Genomic DNA, 21,752 nt, shown 5'->3' on the forward strand with positions numbered 1-21,752 from the left:
AGAAGACGAAGGAAAGGAAAGCTGTTTACGCGTCTTCTACAAGAATATGAATGACGGCGAAGTATAGTGCGCCGCCAACGGTGTGAAAGCTGATTTGATTTTGGGGTGATTTGCATATATGAATATTTTTAACCAATGACGTAAGTCTACAATCTATTTTTAGAGGGGGGTATTATTCATACCGGTGACATGTGCTTAGTTAATTTTGTACTGAAGCAACTCAATTAACCTGGAGCCAGGTTTATTAATATTTACGATTAATGGATGACAAGAGGACTTATATTATGAATGAGCAACCCTCGTTAGTGCAATATGATTATGAAATCAAGTGCATTCAAGAAAAATATGAAGAGTTCCCATTGTATTTAAAGTTTAGGCACATATGTAGGCACATAAGCACACAAGCACCATAGGCACATAAGCCCAAAGGCACATCAGCACAAAGGCGCATAGCACATCATACATGTACGCACAAAGGCGCATAAGCACACATCACATTTAGGCCTATAAGCATAAAGGCATACGCACACAGTGTGAACATAGGCGCATGAGAACATAAGCCCATAGGCACAAAGACATCACATTTAGGCCTATATAAGCATAAAGGCGCATACGCACACAGTATGAACATAGGCGCATGAGAACATAAGCCCATAGGCACAAAGGCACATAGATGCAAATCACAGGAGCTCATTCATGGGCACATAAAACACACAAATAGGCGCACCAGCACATACATGGTAGTCACATTTTAAAAGCTCATCTAAGCACAAAGGCACATATCACACAAGCTCATAGGCACATTGAAACACATAACAAGGCGCATCTAAGCACATATGAACATATAATGCACAATATTATGGGCAACTCGAGACAATAGAATCCACCAATACCTACACATGTATGCTACATGCAGACCAAAATCCAGAGCTGAGCTAGAGTCTTTGCCCTACAGGCCAAGTCACACTGCAGCGATAAGAGAAAACAATAACTATAACGATAAAAAGAGAACGCATTCTATTGCTTGAATTGCTCAACGCAGAATACGCCCACGCATATTCAACCAATAGAGGGCGTGCATTTTTAACGTTCTCGTTTTCGTTCTCGTTATCGGGGCCTGTGTGATTGGGCCTTAAGCCAGACATAGAGTCCTAGCCATAGCCTGGACATCAGCTTTAGACACTATTGGTAATTGTCAAAGACTAGTCTTCACAGTTGGTGTATCTCAACATGCTTTAAGTAACAAACCTGTGAAAATTTGAGCTCAATCGGTCGTCGAAGTTGCCAGATATTAATGGGGGAAAAAACACCCTTGTCGCACCATGGTCACACAAAGTTGTGTGCTTTCAGATGCTTGATTTCGAGACCTCAAATTCTAAAACTGAGGTCTCGAAATCAAATTCGTGGAAAATTACTTCTTTCTCGAAAACTACGTAACTTCAGAGGGAGCTTTTTCTCACACTATTTTATACTATCAACCTCTCCCATTACTTGTAATCAAGAAAGGTTCTATGATCATAATTATTTTGAGTAATTACCATAAGTGTCCACTGCCTTTAACCCTAGTTGAGTCATAACATTGTCCCTTCTGCAGTTATCTTTGTCAATTATGGTTGACATAAACTGACGATGAGTAGGCTTTGAAACCGTCTTTGTCAATGTCTCATCACCTCGTGTTATATTGTCTTGGACTCTATAGGTCATGAACTGTTTTTTTGTCTTGGTCTTGTCTCGTCTCCTACAATCACATGACACCACCACCATGCATGACATGCAATGATAACCAAACCAATGGTCCAGGTGTCCCCTTACCTTGGATATGTGAATGATCGGGCATATTACACTGATGTTGTTGTTGTTGTTGTTGTTGCTGTGAGTTGTGTTGACCATGAGGGGGCGCAGGATTGTATCGAATATGAACATGATGTGGAACAGGATTCGGCGGTACGGCCGTGTGTGTGGGTACGGAGTTCGCCACGTGCTGCTGAACATGAGGGTGAATGATAGGGTTTGGGTAGCCCATCATGTGGGGGTACCCAACACCCCCCATGCCGGCCCCACCCCCTCCCCCGTTGGGGGAATATAACGTGGGGTACATTTGAGGTGACAGCACAGGGGGACCTGTGGTGTACATGCCTTGCTGTGACTGCTGCTGCTGCTGCTGCTGCTGCTGCTGCTGCTGCTGTTGTTGCATGTCGTTGACGACTGTGTCTTGTACTGATGGCTGTATGGCCATACCCTGGACTTGCATTGGTGCTGTGACCACGGGTACGTTAGCAACAGTTGGCATGGATACGGGTCCATGCCCCGTCTGCACGGTGTGCAGGGGTGGGGGTACAGGAGAGCTAGAAACCAGTTGAATAAATGTAGGACCTGCCAAAGAAAAGAGAAGGAACAAAATTATAGTTCAAGGTACAGAAAATGTTAAATTAAAGATACTGAAAAAAAATGAAGGGTGTTGCAGGCCTGTTTTTGAAAGGGCAAGGGCACCAAGGCATGTTTTCCTTGGTAAAGGGCTCCCCATGAGGAAATAGTAAGTTTCTAGCATTTTTAAGGGAATATTTAAGGGCACCAAGGCAATGACCAGGGCACCAAGCCAACTCTGTTGCCTCCGTGAAGTATCAGGACTGGTGTTGCAGGCCTTGAATGCAGGCCTGATACTTCACGGAGGCAACGGAGGCGATTACCTCCGTTGCCCCTTGCCATTGCCTTGGTGCCCTTGAAATGCTCCAGTAGAATTTTACAATTTCCTCATAGGGTGCCTTTTGCCAAAGAGAAAACGCCTTGGTGCCCTTGCCCTTTCAAAAACGAAGCATACAGGCCTGTTGAATGTCATCTTTGAAAGGGCAAGGCCATTTTAATTTTGGAGAGGGGAATTCCATTAGAAAATCTTAAAGTCGATGGAAAACTTGTTGAAGGGCCACCAAGGCTAAGACATGGGGCAACATGGCCTCCGTGGCCTGCATGTTATTCCAGGCTTGGTGTTGAGTTACAGCAATCGTGAGAATTGTGATTGATTTGGGACAGTTTCCAAACCGAATTGGCCTTGAGTTAAATACCTTCTGAACACCAGTGCCATTTCACAAGTCATTCAACAAATCATTCCAAACCACAAAGCCATGATATACGTGTGGACCTAATGATTTTAGATGCAACTTTATCTCGGTACATAATTCACATAGTTCGGCAGAACTGTGGTGGAAGTATTGAGTCGTGACCACAAAACTGAAACTAGATCGCCCTCGCGAGTTAGCTGGATATAAAAACAAGTTTTGAATTCTGCGAAAGTACAAATCAGGATATTGATATCAAAACAAATAACACACCCCCGCTGGAATCAAATTGAAATAATCCAATAAACATCTGACATCACACCAGAGATATTTAAAGACATATGGCACTTTTATATTACCATTTTAAACACTAGATGAGCATTTTGACTGGCGAAATATTGCCGAGTTGAAAAATATTTTAAAGATTTTTGAAAACCTAGAGTACCTTTATAGTTAGTTAGAAAACAACTACTCAATCGAATGCAGGGGAAAAAATGTTATTGCAGGGAGGAAATTAGCAAGACGTGACTGTAAATGGATTTATATTAAACTGAATTAACATCCATATTACATAAAAACACCATACAGTTTTGTGTGCTTTCACTGGTTTCAATTCAATGAATTCATGGTTTCTACTTGGTTCTACCTCCAAGATTGGATATTACGATCTCTACAATCTGGTGCCTCAATTATGTTTCTGATTTGTTCATAGTTGACATCAAATACACATGCATAGAAATAATACACATGTTGTTTTTAGTTCACCCATCATTTCCCGACCACACGGTGATTGCTCACCAGGGGAATTTCCCCTTCAGCTTCTCACCCATGCCAACACATTGTTCGTTCATCCCCTAATAATAAAGTATAGAATACTATGGACAAAAGCGGCGGATACCACATCCGTGGGATTAAGGTTATGGATTCTGCGGGATGGCAGCGCTGTGAAAAGCATTACATCATAAATATTCACACTGATCGAGAGTGTTTCGGCCAATCAGAAAGCGGCCAATTGGAAATCAGCCAATCAACCTGATCCAAGCAAGTTTGTGGATGACACTGATTGGTCAAGCAGGGTTGAATGTGTACTTAATATGTATGCATAAATAGGCTTAATACCATGTATACTGAAATCAAAACAACAGTGGATGGCATTGAATGGTCCCACAGTAGGAGGGTTGACTGTGTATTGTGTAGATGCATTCTTCACAATATAGGCCTACTGTACTGCTGGTTAGCATTAGTTTGTTTATACTATAATTCAACACCACAGTGGATGGCTTTGAATGGTCAGACAATAGGAGGGTTGACTGTGTGCTGGGTAGATGCATTCTCTAAAATATAGGCCTACATGTATACTGCAGGTTAGCATAGTTTGTATAAATCATTTGAAACCACAGTGGATGACAGTGAATGGTCAGATAGTAGGAGGGTTGACTGTGTACTGAATGAATACACTCTACACATCATATACTGCATGTTAGCATATTTTATTTACTTCCTCCAACGTGTATCTTTCATTCAAAACCCTAGTGGATGACTTTGAAATGTCAGACAGTAAGAGGGTTTTTAATTGTGTATAAAAACCCTGAATCCTGCCATTTTGGTTTACAGCATATTCCCCATTGACACAACACTGATAGAACTTTTAGAAAAACCATAAAACAAGACACAAGTGTGATTCCCATACGCCATTCACAGGTGGGTGACCTCAACAAGGACAAATCTATAACACAACATAGGGGGTTTGTCCATGGTAATTAAATTACTCCCCTCTATGAGGGTGAACTGTCACTGGCCAAGGTGCAGGGAGTCGTCAGCTCATTCCATTAAGAACAAAGGGGGGAGTTGATCGAGTAACAGGTCTAGACTGGCTGTACCTGGCACATCATATGCCCTCAAAATCATATGCAAATTGTGTGATTTATCACCATCTATTTACAGGGGGTTTTGTTAGCAAGCAAGCGTTGAAAACTGAAAACTGTGTCAATGGATGTGACCTGTGCATTTAATATATCGCACGGCAATGTATTTGGACACACTACATAATTATTTTCTGAGAAAGCCTGGCTGTCCATCTCCATTAGGGTTTTAAAGGTGCAAAAAAAGACTTGTTTAGCGTCCTCAATTTTTGAAAACAGTAAGGAGGGCCTTTTTTCTCATTTTTGTTTGTTTAAATGGCCGCCCTACACATACTTTAACACAAACGGCTGGGCTATTTTCCAAACTTATTTTCTTTCGTTAAAGGCAGTGGACACTATTGGTAATTGTCAAAGACTAGCCTTCATAGTTGGTGTATCTCAACATATGCATACAACAACAACCCTGTGAAAATTTGAGCTCAATTGGTCATCGAACTTGCGAGATAATAATGAAAGAAAAAAACACCCTTGTCACACGAAGTTTTGTGCGTTTAGATGGTTGATTTCGAGACCTCAAGTTCTAAACCTGAGGTCTCGGATTCAAATTCGTGGAAAACTACTTCTTTCTCGAAAAATATGGCACTTCAGAGTGAGCCGTTTCTCACAATGTTTTGTACCATCAACCTCTCCCCATTACTCGTCACCAAGAAAGGATTTATGCTAATAAATATTTTGAGTAATTACCAATAGTGTCCACTGCCCTTAAAATACTTTTTTTTTTTTTTTTTTTTTTTTTCCCCTTCATACAAAAAAACCTTAACTTTTTTGCAATTTTTTAATTTTGTTATTGCCATTTCATATTATAAATATATATTTAAAAAATAAATTACAAAAGTTGGCGGCCTCTAAACTGGAAGCAGGTGGGGACGCTCCAAGCATGTTTTTATTTTTATTAGGCCTAATGCAGCAAGGTTTGGAAATTCACTGTAATTGTTAACACATCTCAGGACTGTCCCGACATAAACAGGTCCTTGCGGTCTGTATTCAAGGACCTGACTCATCAAACAGGCTGATCAGAGTCAGGCTTGTTGGGGAGAGTGGGGTGGTCACACATATGTTAGTTATATGCAAATGATTCTACAGAAGGATGCATAAATGTTCTTCTGAAATCATTAGGCCGAGTAAAATAAGAAACATGTTTAGCGTCCGGGTTTCTCAAAAAAGGGAAGGAGGAGGGCCATTCTTTTTATAATGTCAAAATATCCATTGTTTCTTCTACTGCTCAAACACACAATACATAAATGAAACATTTTGGTCAAGACATTCAGACAAGACATTCAAATTGTTTTAGCTGAGATCGTTTAAAATAACCTTTTTCATTATTTATATATATAAAAATATAAAAAAAAATTTAAAAAAGTCAACAACGACAAAATGTGCATAAAAAATAAAAATCAAAATAAAAAAGGAGGCGGCCTTTAAAAAGGAAGCGGGCGGGGACACTAAACATGTTTCTTTTCTTCTTTTACTTGGCCTTACTAGAAGCAGAATTGAGGTGGGAAATAACTCCCTTGTGTGCAGCAAAATATGATCAGAAACCAGCAATAATTTACACAACATTAAGCTACAATATGAAGAGACAAAATATCTGTAGTTAAGGCAAACAAAAAATGTGTAAAAGGTTTATCTTTGATTTAAGCCATTTTCATTTTGGCATATCAATTTGAAATCGGTCACTAATATCGATCAGTATATAGGGCACTTTTGAAGGGTCACCAAAGCCAAAATCAGGGGCAACAGATGACACAGATGCCATGGCTTTTGTGTCATTTCAGGCATGTTAGTGTTAACTGATGTAATAATTGAATCAGGGATAAAGAATAATAATAATAATAATAATAATAATAATATCGAAGTCTAATATAGCGCACGTATCTACCAAACAAGGTACTCAAGGCGCTGAGTATAAACAAACTTTCAGAAAGATAGGTTATGCAGTGATGAATTCTGAGACCCAATTATTTAGCACCTTATAAGGGTTTACAAGGTGCTACGGCGCATTAAGCAGCCACAACCAGGAACACCGGGGCGAACCCCTTCTCTTTTCGATAAGTGCACTGGGTTCTTTTACATGCGTTACACAACACATGGGACCAACGGCTTTACGTCCCATCCGAAGGACGAAGCAATGGTTAAGTGTCTTGCTCAAGGACACAGTGTCACGGCTGGGGATTTGAACCCACACTCTGCTGATCAGAAACACCAGAGTTTGAATTCGGTGCTCTTAACCGCTCGGCCACGACACTTCCACAAAATACCATTTTGGATTTATGCGTTGTACACCATGCTAGATGGGTGTTTTTTTTTATTGTAATGAACTTAAATTTACAAAAATGGGGGTAAGTTCCCATAGTTTGGTTTATTAAAGGAGAATACATTGGTCAAAATGCCTCAACAAGTTTTATTAGTTATGAGGAAGGAGGCGATAATACCTGGGAATTCCCTGTCTCATTCTACCTCCCCCCCCCCCCCCCAACAATGATCTGGTATACTCATAGAATATAGTAGAAAGACAAAAACTAGATGTAAGAACTATTCTTGGGTGTAATACTAACACAGTAGCTAAATACTGTAGCATTTGTGAAACATTGTGAAACATTTGTGAAACAATGTGTTTCAAAGTATAACTAAGTGGCAGAATGTTCCTGGAATTACAGCTCAATGTTGTACAGAGTTTACCACCACAGAAAATGCCCAAAGAATGTGTTTCAATGTATTACTAAGTGGCAGAATGTTCCTGGAGTTACAGCTCAATGTTGTACAGAGTTTACCACCACAGAAAATGCCCAAAGAAAACAACGGAGGAAACTGCCTATAAAACCTTGAACTGTTGTGTTATTGATCATGTACTATAAATCTTAATAGAACTCTGGTTTCCTGTCCCACTACCAAGAATAGATACATGTTTTGTATCTTGCGTTGTTTGATTCATTCAACTGTAACTTTTTCTTACAACATGTACTTTTGGCTTTTCCCCTTCAATGCTTCTGATGAAGTAGTTGTTGCTGGGAAAGCTTAAATGCAGTTTTCCATGTAATTGGTTAGTCTAAAAAGGGTTTTGATGCATACCTTTTGTATACTATGTGTATCAGGATTTTGCCATGACATGATTGATTTAATGTACACAGACCTTTTTCAAAAATATCCATTGCACAAGCACCGACTTTTGAATGAAGCGCATGCTGAACTAAGCTAGGGATCAAGGAGCGCTAGCTAGACCAGCATGCACCTCATTCAATGCATACAGCGCGAGTACCGAATATTTGCGGTAAGGTCTATGTTTATGTAATGATTCTTGTACATTACATACATGGCAATTCCCTGTACAATCAGATGGAATCAAGTGTAACTTCACTTGATCAACCAAAACAGGTTCCCCATTTAGGAGTCATGGGGGACCGCAAGCAAGGTCAGATGTTTACTGGGTCCAGTGACCAGCTACAAGACTCAATTCTCTCCATAAGTCTCTTCTCTACTATGTCTATCAAGCAAGGTAAAACTGCTGAGTATGACATTATTATTATGTACATTTTTTTACAGTACTCTTCCAATCCACAGTAGAGATGTACTGTATAGTGATTGATATACATGCTGACCCTCTTTGAATCAATAAAAGTTATGTACAGCATTGATGATGCTGGCAAACTGCTGCTACTGCAGGCCTGTGGCGGATTGCACCAAGCGGTCTTAAGCCGGTCTATGCGCTACATGTATAGCCGGCTAACTTGAGACGCGCTTAGACAATCTTTAATTACAGACCGATTGCAATTGCGCGGTCTATAATTATAGCCAGTCTTAAATCTGAAGTCTGCTATTAGCTGGCTGTAATCTGTCTTAGTTTTGTGTTTTAAAGATGGCGCTGCATTTGTTAGTTGTAGACGAATTGATGCGACGAGCTCTATGACGAGACCGAATATTTAGAGATATAAAACACCCATGAGAGGCATTATGATGATGATACATTGTATCGTAAATATATGTTCCCAAGAGTGAAAATGATTTGATATCCGATGATTTTAACCTAAGCAATAAGAACAATGCCGTAACGCCAGTGCTGCAGATGTGCTAAGTATTATGGGACATTTGTTCGTATTGCATTACTTTTTCGCTAAGACCGGCTTATTGCAACAGGCTTAATGACTGACTACGCTAAGACCGTCTCAGGCAGATAGCCGGCTATAACTGACTGGTCTTAGACTGCTGATTAAGACCGTTTTATTGCAATCCGCCCCTGGAATTGCACAGAGGCCATAGCCTTGGTTGCCCCTGGTCTAAGACTTGGTGCCCCTTTAAAAGTTGCCTATATACTTTAAGATTTTCCAAATGGAAGTGCAATGTGCAAAATGAAAATGGCCTTGCCTCAAACTTGCTCTCAAAATTTAATGTTGTTTTGATTGAGCTCTATAATAAGCTGCTTTAATTCCGTTTTGATGTCAACTGGACATCAATCAATACATTGACGTCATTCTACCACAATCTCATTCTTACATGCGTGCTATGATGAAATAAGGAATAAAAGACACTGGACACTATTGGTAATTGTCAAAAATCACGCATAAAATAACAAACCTCTGAAAACTTGACCTCAATTGGTTGTCGAAGTTGCGAGATAATATTGAAAGAAAAAACACCATTGTCACACAAAGTTTTGTGCTTTCAGATGCTTGATTTCGAGACCTCAAAATCTAAATCTGAGGTCTCTAAATCAAATTCGTGGAAAATAACTTCTTGTTATAAACTGCGTTACTTCAGAGGGAGCCGTTTCTCCCAATGTTTTATCTATCAACAGCTCTCCATTACTTGGTACCATGTAAGTTTTTATGCTCACAATTATTTTGGGTAATTACCAATAGTGTCCACTGTCTTTAAAGTCCACTTGAAGTTAACTATATACAGCCAATGTACACACTATTAATAAATGGACCAAGGAGCACCTTCCTTTCTGACCTCTACATAGGGGCACCCCCACTGCAGTGATGTCATGAGTTATTTAAGGTTTGTTCAAATTCCAGAAAATTCTCTGTCACCCTCGGCTTAGCTTTGATACCCCTTAAGAAATAACCACTTGAAGACGTTTTAGCAGTGGTGCCTAGCCCTAACACTGTACATCCCTCATAAAAATACCACTTCACTCCTGTCACTATGAAATTCCATGCTTAGGGGGCATTAACATGCCTTTTAACAATCAAACTATTGTCGCCAGCCATGCAATCAAATCAGGCTAAGAAAATAATAACAGTGCCCAATTTCATAGAGCTGCTTAAAGGGTCTATGTACTTTTTGTAGAACAAAAAACACAATGTCTACAGATTTACACTAAACTTACACAGTTTGAAGACAGTAATTATAGTAGAAAGCTGCCCTGAAAATATTACTTGCTGAGGTGCTGTAAGTGTAGTTATTGAGAAATGAGTAAAACAATGCCATGAAAATAATTTTTGTCTCAGTGATCATGAGAAGAAAATTATTTAAGCATGTAAAAACATATTTTCATGATATTGTTTTATCATTTCTCAAACACTACAGCACCTCAGCGACTTAGATTTTAAGGTACGCTTTCTACTATCATTATCTTCAAACGGTGTAAGTTTAATGTAAATCTGTGGACATTGTGTTTTGTGTTACAAAAAGTACCAAAATCCTTTAAAGCACAACAACATTTCCAAACACAACAAATTTATGCTCACCTCAAAAGAATAAGCATGGTTTACCAGCCAAATTACCATGTCACATGATGAATTTGTGACTGGTATCCTGCTCATTTCTGCTTAAAATCATTCAGCAATATTTTCTGCTTAAGCAACTCTACGAAAATGGGCCCAGGTCAAATTCTGTGTATTTCTTTTCAGAATCCAACTGGTAGGTGTCTCATCGCTAGGAATCTAGAGGTCATGACTGGAGGTCATGACTGTGAGATCTGCCTCTGAGGTCACAGGGTTAAATTGTCAGATGGAATTTGCACTAGATTAAGCTGAGAGAGTCATACCAGGGTGTAAAAAAACTTGTGAAAAATGAAAGGGCAATTATTGTGAGAGTGTTTGCACAAAGTCTGCAGGTGATCCCCTGCTAGACTTCATTAAAACAAAAAATGGAAAAGGATTTGAGGATTTGAGAGGAGCCTTCAAAATGCAATCTTTCACAGCTGACTTGATCATTAACTACTAGGACACCTGCACTCAGTGTCTGGAGCCAATCCCCTCCCTCAACCTTCACCAGATACAACCCAAATCCAATGTTGAATAAACCCAAATCCAATGTTGAATAAACCATGCAAGCAACTGCAGTTTATCCATTTAAAAAAAAAAAAAGTGTGTTTCTCAATTTTTGATGGCACAGCTGAGAAAGCAAACGTGAGGAAATCAGCCTCTCACCTGAAAACATTGCATGCCTGATGTTTAGTCTTGGCTCAAGACGTCAGCGATCGATAGTGGGTAGTGAAACTGCGTTCGGTTGTAAATTGTTATAGTGTGCCCTCTTTCGGCTTGATTCAACCAACTTGCCTGGAGAACCAGACAAGTTTGTTCAACCATTCTGTAAGAGGGCGCGCTGTAACGATTTCAGCCGAGCGTAGTATACTACTATCCACTAGATCGATCACTGACGTCTTGAGCCAATACCAGCCTGGTATTAAATGCAAATAACACAAACAAGTGATCATGAGCACGGAGGAAAGGAAGTGATCCCCAGAAGTTCTGCTCAGGAATCTATTCACAAGAAACTACTGAATTCTTTTGCATTTCCTTTATGACAAATTGAGGCCTAACACTTCACAGAGGCAAAAAAGGTGATTGCCTCCATTGTTTTGGTGCCCGTGAAATGCTCTCAAGTAGAAATTTACAATTTCCTCATAGGGTGCCCTTTACCCAGGAGAAAATGCCTTGGTGCCCTTGCCTTTTCAAAAACGAAGCATACAGGCCTGCAAGTTCAGCCAGCATCCATCACTGGATAACCACCTTGCAAAGTGAACAAGTCTTTATACTTAAAGGGACACATTGCCTTGGATCGGTCAAGTTGGTCTTTGAAAAGCGTTTGTAACCGTTTTTTATAAAATGCATATGGGTAGAAAGATGTTGTAAAAATAGAATACAATGATCCACACAAACATGCCTCGAAATTGCGTAGTTTTCCTTTTACCTCGACGACTAACACGTCGGCCATTTATGGGGGTCAAAATTTTGACTCCCATAAATGGCTGACCGTGCTAGTTCGCACAGTAGAAGAAAAACGACGCAATTTCGAGGCAAACTTGTGTGGATCACTGTATTCTACTTTTAAAAACATCTTTCCAACCATGCATTATATAAAAAAACGGTTACAAACGCTTTTGTTTTGACCAACTCGTCCGTTCCAAGGCAACGTGTTCCTTTAATGAGCCAAGCCATTTATCCTAATTGACATACAGGCTAATTAGCCAGGGAAATACATACTTTTGGAAAAACATGTCTTGTGGTTGAGATGGCTGCACGCTAACCCTCTTACTTAAAGCAACATTACAGAATTGATAAGAACAGAAATCGTGAAGATCACAGGATTACATTAAACTTTACAGGGTCTATTTATGATGATGATACTAGGAAACGTGTCCTGAAATATTTCTGTCTGAAATGTCATATTTGATGAGAAATAAATAATCTATTTCGTGTTTGGAGTAATTCGCTCAGTAAGCGTTTTATTCGTTTAGAAAACAAAATTTTTGCATTGCGGTCAGGCAAAATGTGTTTTTCTCGTGACCCAGTAGGTCGATCGCTCTCAAACTTCTACAGGTCTGTCAGTTTATGTGTATGATGGATTACTTAAAGTACTTACACTGCTAGCAGCTGTATTTTAGTTAGCAAAAACCAATTCTGTAATGTTCCTTTAACTAACACCCTCTTCCTCATCTTCATTTGGCAAGCTTAACGATCATGTTTTAGAAGAAGAAAAAAATCTCAGCTCTTGATAAAACAGATTAATAGATCTGTAATAAGGATATCCTGCAGTAGGGTTTGATCACAGGGTCATTGCCGAACCCGATACTGATGGCAGACCCAGACGGATGTTATTTCTCATATCCAAACAAATAGTTGGCGACATTTTAAAAGACTATTACAACCGTGTAGTTGGTGAGGTGCGCCTCGCCTGGGCCGACACATCAGCTTCAACTACTCGTTGCAAAATGGTTATTATGTGAAGGTTATGATGTTGACACAGAAACGTACCGTATGGTTGGCTTTTGATGTGGTTTAGCCGGTGACATTATTGTATGTACTTCGACACTCACGTTTTATGAGAGAAATGAGAAATTAGTTTCGAAAAAATTATATTATAAAAACACACAGATGTACGTATCCAAAGACAGCAGGCTTGATACTTCGACAGGGGCAATGAAGTCGGTTGTCTCCATGCCCCCTGGTCATTGCAAATATAACTTCCTCATAGTCATAGGGTGCCCTTCACCAAGGAGAAAACGCATTTGTGCCCTTGCCCTTTCAAAAATGAACGGACAGGCGTAAGATGGTGCTTACTCTAATGCAGGGTTTTTCCTCCTATTGTGGGGGGTGTTGTGTTAAGTACATAATTAGGAAAGGTACGGGTCTGTTAAAGGAACTTCACAGAATCGGTAAGGGAAAAAAATCGTGAAGATCACAGATTTACATAGAACTGTCTGATGATGATGTTTGTAGAAAACATCCCTTGATATATTTCTGTCTGAAATGTCATATTTGATGAGAAATAATTAATCTAGTTTCACGTTTGGAGTTTATCGCTCAATGAGCGTTTTTGGGGTTTTTTTCATCGTCAAACGATGCAATGCAAAATTTGAATCAGATTTCCAAGCAGAATAATTCAATCTGAGCATTCACTTGTGACCAAGCAAGTCATTGTACGAGGTATTATTGCATACTCTGCCAGGCCTTTGTTTTGTGTTTTCATCATATTTTTCATAATGGGTTTTCTATTCTAATGTTTTTAATTATTGTAATTAGTTTTAACGGTTGTGAATTACAGTCGCAATTCTGCCGTACATGTATATGCTGTGATGACATGATGACATTTTTAAATAAATAAACCATAAACCAACTAGCTTTTGTACCAAACACACAATGGTACAGTGAGTGCTCACTGGTACTGGTACAAACTATTGTACTGAAGGTACAATGAAGTTTTATAAATAGTTGAACTTCGTCCCTTATTGGTGTTCACAAAGCATACACAAAGAACACACAAAAGCACTCCATATGAGGGTTTTCTGTGTTATTCTCAAAACATTTTAAATGACAATACCAGGAAATGTACTCACCGTGAATATACTGAACTTGGTCCCCATTGCCAACAGGAAATGCCTCCCCTTGCTTAATCTGCAGGTAGAAGACATACTTCTTATTGGCCTGCCCACTATTCTGACCAGTGTCCGGCACCTGTCCCTGGGGGGATATCTCTTCCCCTACCCCTACCCCCATGCCCTGGTAGTCCCCGACTTGCGTCGGTACCCCTACAGCGTTCGTTTGGTAATCCTGTCCAGACGTCGCCACACCGGGGTAAATTTGTTCCGGGGAGGGGTAGTCCTGGGTATAATCGCCCACAGCTTGTTGACCGTCATACTCCGGGGCGGGGGCGGCATAATCCAAACCGTTCCCGTCCGCCATGTGTCCATCGACATACTCGGTGTAGCCGCCCGGCGCGGCGAGTTGCACGGGGCCGTTGATGTACGAGACGGGCATCGGGTTCTGGTTCTCCACCGAGGACGACCCATCCGATGGGTAGCCGTCGGGTCCGTTTTCTAAGATCCCCGGGGGTGTCTTGACGGCGTTGCTGAGCGCCGACTCCAACTCACTACTGGTGGAGCTGGTCTCGCTGCTCAGCTGAGTCTGAGGAATGTCATGCATGCTGAGGTGATTGTTCATAATGTTATACGTGCCAATCACTGGATCCTGGGCAGACATGGTTCCTGGAATAGAGTCCCCGCAATATTCACAGTGTTGGATGACTCACTACTGTTGTAATCAATGCTCAGTGTCCTCTGTCTGTAGTCTCCTCCGCTTGATCTATAAATCCTAAGCAACAGGCATCAAGCTCAATCACCTACGGAGGAAATAAACAAGACCAGCAGTCAATATCACTCAATGTCGATGTGTGGAAACACCTACAGTGAATTGGAGCAGAACAACATACTTGTTGTTTGTGGCCCAATATCAGTGCAACCATGATACAAACCTGATACTTTGGTATTTTAAAGACATCACAGAGTCTGGACTTCCTGCAGACACAATTTGTACATTATTCAATGGAACACAACTTTTTAATGGAGATGACAACACTGTATAATTGTTATTAGCCTTCGACTGGAAAAAGTTACTTTTACAATGATTGGTGGTAGCAATTACGATTTACAAAAAAACAAAAATCTCGAACACGTATAATCACTAGTGATGTGCGGTATCTTGCCTGCTCAAAAATGCCCTGGAATAAATGCCAGCACTTAGTTTGAAAAACATTTTGACAACACCCAATTTACAAAATGCATATTGAACCTTTCCAGGCAAGTAAAAAAGTACTTAACAAATGCAAAATGTCTACAGTCGTGTATAAGTACATCACATCACTACATAGTGTAAGACAAGATTAAGACATCTTAATTGTATAATCATCGTACACGACAAACTGTAAGATACAAAAGACTCACTGTCAATGAGGAGGAACTTAATTACATCTCAGCTGTGACATGAACTGCGTGCATGTAACTTAAAAAGGCCCCCTCTGGGTTATGTTTTCATTTTTTTTTTTTTTTTTTCATTTTTTTTTTTTTTTTTTTTTTTTTTTTTTGGGGGGGGGGGGGATGTTTCGGAATACACAATCCACCATCATACAGTGTGCACATGAGGCATGCTTTAAACCACCTACAGCCACAGTCAATGTTGTCAAAACCCACTGGCCCTGAGTTTGTTCCCTCCACATCAACAAAAAAACAACCAATCCTGGGAAACAGTTCCTATCCCTCTGCCAAAGGTCTTGACCTCTGACCCAACAGTCCTCCAGGGCTTTTTTTTAGTCAACTAATGGGAACCACAGCTGATGAGACAGGTTTTTAGACAGAGGCAAGATACAAATGTGAAGCAGTGAGTTAAAAATTGAATGATATAGAGCAAGGACAGTCTCAACACTCTATGATTGAACCAGGTACATGTAGCTGAGGTTGTCTGACCATCTATGGCTAGGCTAGTTTTCCAACTTTAGACATGTGTAGACTTACTTAATCCTAAATTTGCAGTTATTGACTGCCTAATTTTGACAGCATTACTGTTACTTGCGTCATAATTTACAACTAGAACTGGAGGTATCGTACACTGGCACAGTACTCTATTCAGTCAATTCTTTGAAACACTGTAACCCATGCAGGTTTACTTGAAATATTCCTAGTCCAAGACCAGTCAGACTCCCTCAGTGTACCAACTCAGGCCTCTAAACCAAAGTCCTCCACTGCTCACATCAGCTGGCAAGTTAGACAAACCACCTGAGAGCCATACAAATTTCTCATCAAGTGGTCCAGCTTAGATGAACTATTCATTGACTAAGTGGTAATCACCAGCTACATGTATCCGGTCTCACTGGCTATTCAAGGAAAAAGACAAAGCCTCGCTTTGCTGAGATGCCCAATCAGAAAAGATCCAACAAAAAAGCCTTTACCAGATGGGGGGGGGGGGGGGGGGGGGGGGGATATGTGCCTCTTCCTTTAAAGACGGGGGGGGGGGGGGGGGGGGGGGGGGGATATGTGCCTCTTCCTTTAAAGACTAAGTCAAATCTACAATAGTAATTGTCATTAATCAAAGCATCCAGATACTATGTAAACATGTACATGTAGTAAATACCAGTTACACAAAAATTATACATTGTTTTTATTGGTCAAGGTTCATAAACCTCTTGCTTCAGGTATAATATCAACACTTTAACTAAAAACTTTACACTTGTTTTCAGTTCCCAACAGCCACTATAAATACGTGTAAACATGAGGTACATATGTACATGTAACACTTGATTGATAATTTATAATTTACCGAGGTCATAAGTTACCATTGTGTTAGGCTTACTTGTGTTGTTTATCAGTGGCTAGCTGGCCAAACGCCAACTTAAAACAGCTGAGAACTTGTCAATAATATCTCTGAGTGGCACAACTCCTGACTGGTAAATAACTTCCAAAAAGTCAAAAAACAAACTACAGGACTGGTTGTTATAGACTCTAGACACTATTGGTAATTGCCAAAGACCAGTCTTCTCACTTGGTATATCTCAACATACTGCATAAAATAACAAGCCTGTGAAAGTTTGAGCTCAATTGGTCATCAAATTGCGACATAAGTGAAAGAAAAAAACACTATTGTCACACAAAGTTGTGTGCTATAGTTTTTTGAGAAAGAAGTATTTTCCACAAATTTGGTTTTGAGACCTCATAATTAGATTTTGAGGTCTCAAAATCAATCATCTAAAAGCACACAGCTTTGTGTGACAAGGGTGTTTTTTCTTTCATAGTTATCTCCCAACTTCGACGAGCAATTGAGCTCAAACTTTCACAGGTTTGTTATTTTATGCATATGTTGAGATACACCAAGTGTTAAGACTGGTCTTTGACAATTACCAATAGTGTCCAGGGTCTTTAAAGAAAAACGACAAAGACCGACGTTCATTCACTTTAAGTGGAGAGCAGCTTCAGAGACTATATTTTTTTTAAATTCATGTGATATGATCTGATGATGTAATGTAAACTGGATGACAACGAAGTCAATCAATACAGGGTGTTGGCCAGGATTAACATGTACACTATAAAACATGGGTGGTGAAAAAAAATTAAAATAAAATTCGAAAGAAAGGGAAGGAGGAAACGTCAAAACGGTTCACCTTTTAGGAGCTGTAAAAATTTTAGTATTTGCACCTCTTTCTCAAAAACAACATTACTTCAGAGGGAGCTGTTTTTCACATTGTTTTATACTATCAACAGCTCTCCATTGCTTGTTACCAAGTACATACACTGTATGTAAGTTTCTATGCTGAGTAATTTTGAGTAATTACCAATAGTGTCCAGTGTCTTTTAAATTGACAACAAAAAATTACTGCTAAATTTTGAAGCAGGAAACCTAGGGGGGGGGGGGGACATCAGTCTTGATGTTTCAGGATCAGACAGGAGGGATCTCCGTAGGTAGTGAGCACTACCATCTGTACTGAAATAACGCTGGCACATGAGAAATTGAATGTGACGTGGTAAGGAGTCCGATGAGCTCTCGTCAGTATGGTGTTACATTACAGTTGATGAATCGCACAGTGATTTAATTACAAATATCCGACAAGCATGTATGTCACGTTAAATGAATCGAGGAATAACATTGTCAATTGCAAATAATTTGAAGGCCTGTGTGTGTTGTGAATGTGTTGTGATGCCAGCATGGTGTATACAAACTTGACGCTGTCTGAAAATTGATGATGTCGCGTTATCAATCCTAATCAATGTACAGACTACCGGCAGACACATCATGCAGCAAGTGGTGTTTGAAGCTTTCTATGGTGTGAAAAGTAAGAACTAACAACCCTGCTACTTCACGGAGGCAACATAGGCGATTGTCTCAATCAACCTTGGTGCCCTTCAAATGCTCCCAGTAGATATTTACAATTTCCTCATAGTCATAGGGTGCCCTTTTACTAAGGGGGAAAATGTCTGAACAGGCCTGAACTGAGAAATTAGCTTGCGGACCATACAACCATAAAATCTCTTTCGTAGGAGTGTTGGCTCTGAAAAGAGCCAGTGTGGTCTGCCAGACATTTCACACAGTGTACTCTGCTCGTCTTCAGCATCATCAACATCAAAGTCTGCCATTTTGGGGTCAAATTACAAAATGATTTAGTCATACTATAACCACTCGTGCGTTGCTTGAGATGCGCACGGATGCTGTAACTTCTTAATGCAGCAGCAATTTGACCTTCCGAGAGGTCATGCTGCAGTCATGTACAGGTATATTGGGACATGATGTACACAATGACATCATTAACTCCGCATCCGTGTACCCATGCATTATAAGAACCCAGCACATTCAACCTGCTTCTAAGTGGTTTATTTGTGGTACCTTGGCCCTCAAGAATGACGTCTTACATAGATCGCCGATGACGTCATTCACAGGGGGGGGGGGAGACACCTTGCTTCATCTTCCATTTATATTGTCAATGAATACGTAACTTACTTGGATTTGGTTTCATTGCACCATGAACTGATTTAAGACGTGTATCAATCTTAAATAATTTTTATTTGTTGCCAAAGTAATATTTCCCTTGTGGTTTATATTGATTTATAAGGTAATATTTCAGTAATTCCCAATTTAGAATGAATGTAAAAAATAAAAAAACTTAAATTTCACTGTATCCTATTAAAATAAAACTGACAAAAATCTCCCTAGCTACATGTACTATTTTCTAATGGAAGACCATTTGCCATAATGTCCAATGCTACCATGTGTACAGCGAGAAACTCTGTGTACACACAATATGGAAATTACATATGGGTTCAGGGTTTGGGTATATTAAAGGTTAGTGTATGATGAGTTTGGATTACGTGGGGGAGATGGGTGGCTCAGTTAGGATCAAGACGTGTGAGTGAGTGGGCGTACGATCATATTAAAACAGTTGTAATCACTAACAAGGTTTTCTTAGTTGATATCCATAAGCCAAGAATTCCAGTATAATTTTCGCGTAAGGGAATGGACACGCTTGGTAATTGTCAAGGATCAGTATTCTCACTTAGTGTATCCCAACATATGCATTAAATAATAAATTTTTGAAAATTTTGACTCATTTGCTCATCAAAATTGCAAAAGAATAATGAAAGACAAAACGCTAATATTGCTGGTACTTTTAGATGCATGATAAAGGCTTCATGCCTGAAGTCTTTTTCATATTCAAATATTTTAGTGAGAAAGTACCTCGTTATCAAAAAAGTTTTACATCTGAGAGAGTCGTTTCTCACTAGGTTTTATACTATCAACAGCTCTCCATTGCTTGTTACCAAGTAGGTTTTGATGCTAAAAATATTTTGAGTAATTACCAAAGGTGTCCAGTGCCTTTAAAATCAAGAAAATGAAATTTTAAGACCCCACAAATCATTGTTTCACAAAAATTTCTAACAAGCAGACAAACCATTTTTTAAAGTATACTTTAAAACCTTAAATTTTGTTAGATGGTGTCTTTAAAATAATTCGCAGGCATTTTCTATCACCGAGCAGAAAGATCAAAAGTCTGAATTTCAATAACAGTCTTTAATTTCTCACCCCCGTGGGAAATCTTGAGTTGAAAACCTGTGCCCATCGAGCCAAACCAATTACAATTTGTGCAATCAAAATCAAGTTACTTAAAAAAAAACACTTTGAAATGGCTGAAGGAAAAGGCATGGGATGGTACATGTACATTGTACGTAACCAAATATTTTAAAAGTTAACATTTGCACAGACTGTCCATCTTTTAATAATTTAATAATAATTATGGACATTTAAAGTGTGAAATACCTACATGAATACACTCCATTACAAAAAATAAAAAAAAGAAACGCAGACGAAAAACCACAAATTGGTCTTACTGCGAAAACAATTAGTTGTAAACAAATGTGTTTTTGACTGGGTCTTAATACATATGGGAACCCATCGATGGAAATAGAAGCAAGGGCAGAAGGCCGCAATGTCACAACAAGAAACAACTGAGCTTAGGACGCTGATGCTGGACCGGGATGTGGGAAGGCGACCATCCGTTTCCCGAGAAGGCATCAACTGAAGACAACCTCTCGCTCAACAACAACTTAAAGGAACACGTTGCCTTGGATCGGTCGAGTTGGTCTTTAAAAAGCGTTTGTAACCGTTTGTTATATAATGCATATGGTTAGAAAGATGTTTTAAAAGTAAAATACAATGATCCACACAAATTTGACTAAAAATTGCGTGGTGTTCCTTTTACTTTTCTTTTTCTTTACGAACTAACACGGTCGGTTATGGCCGACCGTGTTAGTCGACGAGGTAAAAGGAAAACCACGCAATTTTGAATGATACTTGTGTGGATCATTATCTACTTTTAAAACATCTATCTAACCATGCATTTTATAACAAACTGTTTCAAACACTTTTCAAAGACCAACTCGTCCGATCCAGGGCAACGTGTTCCTTTAATACATCAAGAGAAGAGAATGTGTATTATTGCATAGTGTACATAGTGTAGGAGCATCGTACACGATAACCAGATCACTGAGGGCACCCACCCTCTCATGATCTATACAAGGGCAAGTCAACATGTGTGGTCTTGCAAACTCCTGAGACAATGAGATGTTTTTGAGAGAGTCATTTGATGACTGTACATGAAGGCTTCAAACATCACTTGGTTTATCTTGCTTTGCGAGGAAATATAATTTTTTTACAACTTGTTATCTAATGCAGGATGGCATACAGAGAGTGTCATGGCTGAGTGGTTAAGAGCATCGAGTTCAAGTTCTGGTGCGTTTTCACCGGAGTGTGTGTTCGAATCCCGGTCGTGACACTTGTGTCCTTGAGCAAGATACTTTACTATAATTGCTTCTCTTCACCCAGGGGAATAAATGGGTACCTGCAAGGGTAGAGGTTGATATTATGAATGAAAAAGCCTTTGGAGCGATATAAACTGTTGCCCAGGTTGTATACTCCCAAGGGAGCTGAGAAACATTAAAAAGGGATGTTATTGGCCCTATGACCAGGGCACTAATGTAAAGCGCTTAAAGAATTAAGTGTTAGTTATTAGGCGCTATATA

The 21,752-nt window shown here is 39.6% G+C and overlaps 1 protein-coding gene across 3 annotated transcripts in view; it reads right to left on the minus strand.

The window, feature by feature from the left end:
* Positions 1–21,752, minus strand: part of LOC139945605 (fibronectin type-III domain-containing protein 3A-like) — a 127,925-nt gene that overhangs the window by 69,665 nt on the left and 36,508 nt on the right. For all 3 annotated transcript variants that reach the window (XM_071943015.1, XM_071943013.1, XM_071943014.1), the window contains exons 2-3: positions 14,256–15,037; positions 1,813–2,373 (exon numbers count right to left, since the gene is read on the minus strand). In XM_071943015.1, coding sequence (XP_071799116.1) covers positions 1,813–2,373; positions 14,256–14,898 — 1,204 coding nt within the window. In that variant the 5' untranslated portion in view covers positions 14,899–15,037. The remainder of the gene's footprint in view (positions 1–1,812; positions 2,374–14,255; positions 15,038–21,752) is intronic.

This window comes from Asterias amurensis, chromosome 12, assembly GCF_032118995.1.
Source record: "Asterias amurensis chromosome 12, ASM3211899v1".
In the NCBI taxonomy this organism is placed as follows: Eukaryota; Metazoa; Echinodermata; class Asteroidea; order Forcipulatida; family Asteriidae; genus Asterias; species Asterias amurensis.